A 2480-nucleotide genomic window follows, 5' to 3' on the forward strand; every position below is an offset into this window, starting at 1 on the left:
GAACCGAGACCTTCGTTCTCCCTTCTTTGCTTTGATCTCACTTTTCTTTTGACTGAAAGAATCATCTGTAAGGTCATACCCGCTCGCTGTGCCACACGAGTGTGTGCACTGACTGCTGCCCCAGCCGGGAACCGCTCGCTCATGTCTCCTCTTCTGCAGACGATAGTTATGAATGACTGCATCATCCGCGGTGACCTGGCGAACGTGCGGGTTGGGAGGCACTGCGTGGTGAAAAGCCGCAGCGTCATCAGGCCGCCCTTCAAGAAGTTCAGCAAAGGGTAAGAGGTCCCTTTCCCTTAGGGAGACTGAGGTTAAGCTCCGTGGTCTGAAAGGGACATTGGCGTGGCTGAGGTGTGTATTTGGAGGGCAGTGTTCCTTCTGCAGCAGCTGCAGGTGTGCATCCCTCAAAACCTGCCTTTTCCTCGAAGTCCAGCTTTGCCCTGAGGATTTGCATTCCCATCAGCCAGTAACATGGAAATAGATGGGACATGTTCAAATAGCAAGGTGTTTTGGGGCCTCACAGTGTTGTGGATCAGTCTGTCTGTTGTACAAATACCTCTCCTCTTGCAGGGTGGCTTTTTTCCCTCTCCACATTGGTGATCATGTCTTCATAGAAGAGGACTGTGTGGTCAATGCAGCCCAGATCGGTTCCTATGTCCACATAGGCAAGAACTGTGTCATTGTGAGTGCCATTTCCCAGTCTTTTCCTTAAACTCTGGAGTACTGTTGAGCTTTGTAACCAAAGCTTCCTTCCACAAACCCCTCTTCCTTCTCCACTTTTGCTCTTCTGAGGACAGCAGGTTCCGCTGACCACTGTTAGGAAAATCTGTCCCAGTGATACATGCCTGTAGTTGTGCTTCTTTGTAAATAACACAGAATAAGCAAGGGTGCTGTTTGCTGAGCTGGTGAAGGCCTGGCTGCGTTACTCCATGGCTCGGGTTTTAGGCTCCAGTTTGCACACTGATGTGTGTTAACATTCAATTGCCAGCACATGTGCTAGTTGAGAGCAAATGGACAATCCTCCTCAAGAAAGGGAAAAAGTTAATTCTGTTGGGAGGAACATTCAGTCAGGATGAAGACCTGTTCCTGTGATCCCTTATGCAGAATGCTTTTAGCAGTTAAACTTGTGGAAGTTCAGGTAACTCATCGGTCATAAGCAAAAACAAATAGTGTTTTAAGCATAAGCTTTTCCTAATCTCTGTTTTAGGGCCGCAGATGCGTTTTGAAAGACTGCTGCAAAATCTTGGACAACACAGTCCTACCTCCTGAAACAGTCGTCCCACCTTTCACGGTGTTCTCGGGCTGCCCAGGTACGCTCCCTCCAGCTTTACTTGCACAGAAGTGTGGATAATGTGGATGTGCTTGTTTTAAATGGAGATTGCTATGACAGAGTTGCCCATTAGCATTTAGTGCCTAGAAATAAAGGTGTGGGGCACTTGGTGAACTGAAAAGTAACAACCTTACTTTGCTCCTCCTCCTTCTGTGGTTTCTGATTTTGCAGGAGGTTCAGTGGTTCAGACTGGAGGAAGTCCACTGGCTCCTTATTCCCATGTTAGTAGGGAGGGAGGTCAAACTGTGGTATATGAACGTGTAGTTCCTGCCCCTTGACGTGGCTGTGCTGGAGATCTCGATGTATGAATTGCACACTCCATCCTTTACCTTCTGATGGTGCTTTGTGTGTGAGCTGTAAGGACCCAGCTGAGCAGCCTGGGGGTACAGTGGGATCAACCGTACTATGTAGCTCCACTCGAGAGAAGAGCCCTTTGCTGTTCCATTTGTATTTACCTACAATTCAGTCCAAGTTGCTGCTTTGAATGTTGAATATAAGCTTATTTTCTGCTTTCTCCTGCAAGAGCACTGATGGTCAAACTCTTGTTCTTCTTCCAGGACTCTTCTCTGGGGAACTCCCGGAATGTACCCAGGAGCTCATGATTGACGTTACAAAGAGCTATTACCAGAAGTTCCTGCCACTCACACAGGTCTAGTAGCCCATTTCATGTCTCAGAGCAGTAAAGGCACTCAGGAGCGTTCAGGGGGTAGGGAGGGGGGTTGTTCAGTGAGACCTTGGCCCTCGCTGTTCTGAGCACTCTGTGAGTGTTCCTCAGCACTGACGGTCTGGCCAAGCAGCCTCCGGTGAGAGCTGCTGTGTCCTGTGCTTTAACCTTTGTGTGCTCATTTGGATGTCATTCGTTCCACGTTGTCTGAATCATGCCAGTAAATGTTCTGCAGTTGGGAGAGCTGATACAGCTCCCTTTGGGGCAGCATCTCCTTGTTGCAGCTGGGGAGCAAGGCTAGAAGCAGTCTCCATCCTCGAGCAGAAGGGCTGTGTGGCTGATGTGTGTGTTGGGGCAGTTTCTTACTAGGCTCATAGATCCAGTGCTTCCATTGGAAAAATAGGTGCTGTTCTGTAGGGCTGTGAGTTGAGGTGGATGGCCTCTGCCTTTTCTCCTTGTGGACTGAGATTCTCTCCTATAGGGACA

General features: G+C 48.9%; 1 protein-coding gene across 1 annotated transcript; it reads left to right on the forward strand.

The window, feature by feature from the left end:
* Positions 1 to 162: 162 nt before the first annotated feature.
* On the forward strand, positions 163 to 2243 carry DCTN5 (dynactin 5 (p25)). The gene is made up of 4 exons (XM_010017893.1): positions 163 to 278; positions 571 to 682; positions 1208 to 1310; positions 1888 to 2243. The coding sequence occupies exons 1-4, from the start codon at positions 169 to 171 to the stop codon at positions 1983 to 1985; spliced, it is 423 nt and encodes a 140-aa protein (XP_010016195.1). The 5' UTR covers positions 163 to 168; the 3' UTR covers positions 1986 to 2243.
* The last annotated feature ends 237 nt before the right edge of the window (positions 2244 to 2480 follow it).

Source organism: Nestor notabilis, unplaced genomic scaffold (assembly GCF_000696875.1).
Source record: "Nestor notabilis isolate BGI_N333 unplaced genomic scaffold, ASM69687v1 scaffold34170, whole genome shotgun sequence".
Lineage (NCBI taxonomy): Eukaryota > Metazoa > Chordata > Aves > Psittaciformes > Psittacidae > Nestor > Nestor notabilis.

What these genes read in the sequence shown, in the direction of transcription:
- DCTN5 (XM_010017893.1), top strand. Translation starts at nt 169, where the DNA reads ATGAATGACTGCATCATCCGCGGTGACCTGGCGAACGTGCGGGTTGGG. An exon ending in TAGGCAAGAACTGTGTCATT is followed by an intron (nt 683 to 1,207) that starts GTGAGTGCCATT and finishes TCTCTGTTTTAG; the next exon opens with GGCCGCAGATGCGTTTTGAA. An exon ending in GGTGTTCTCGGGCTGCCCAG is followed by an intron (nt 1,311 to 1,887) that starts GTACGCTCCCTC and finishes TTCTTCTTCCAG; the next exon opens with GACTCTTCTCTGGGGAACTC.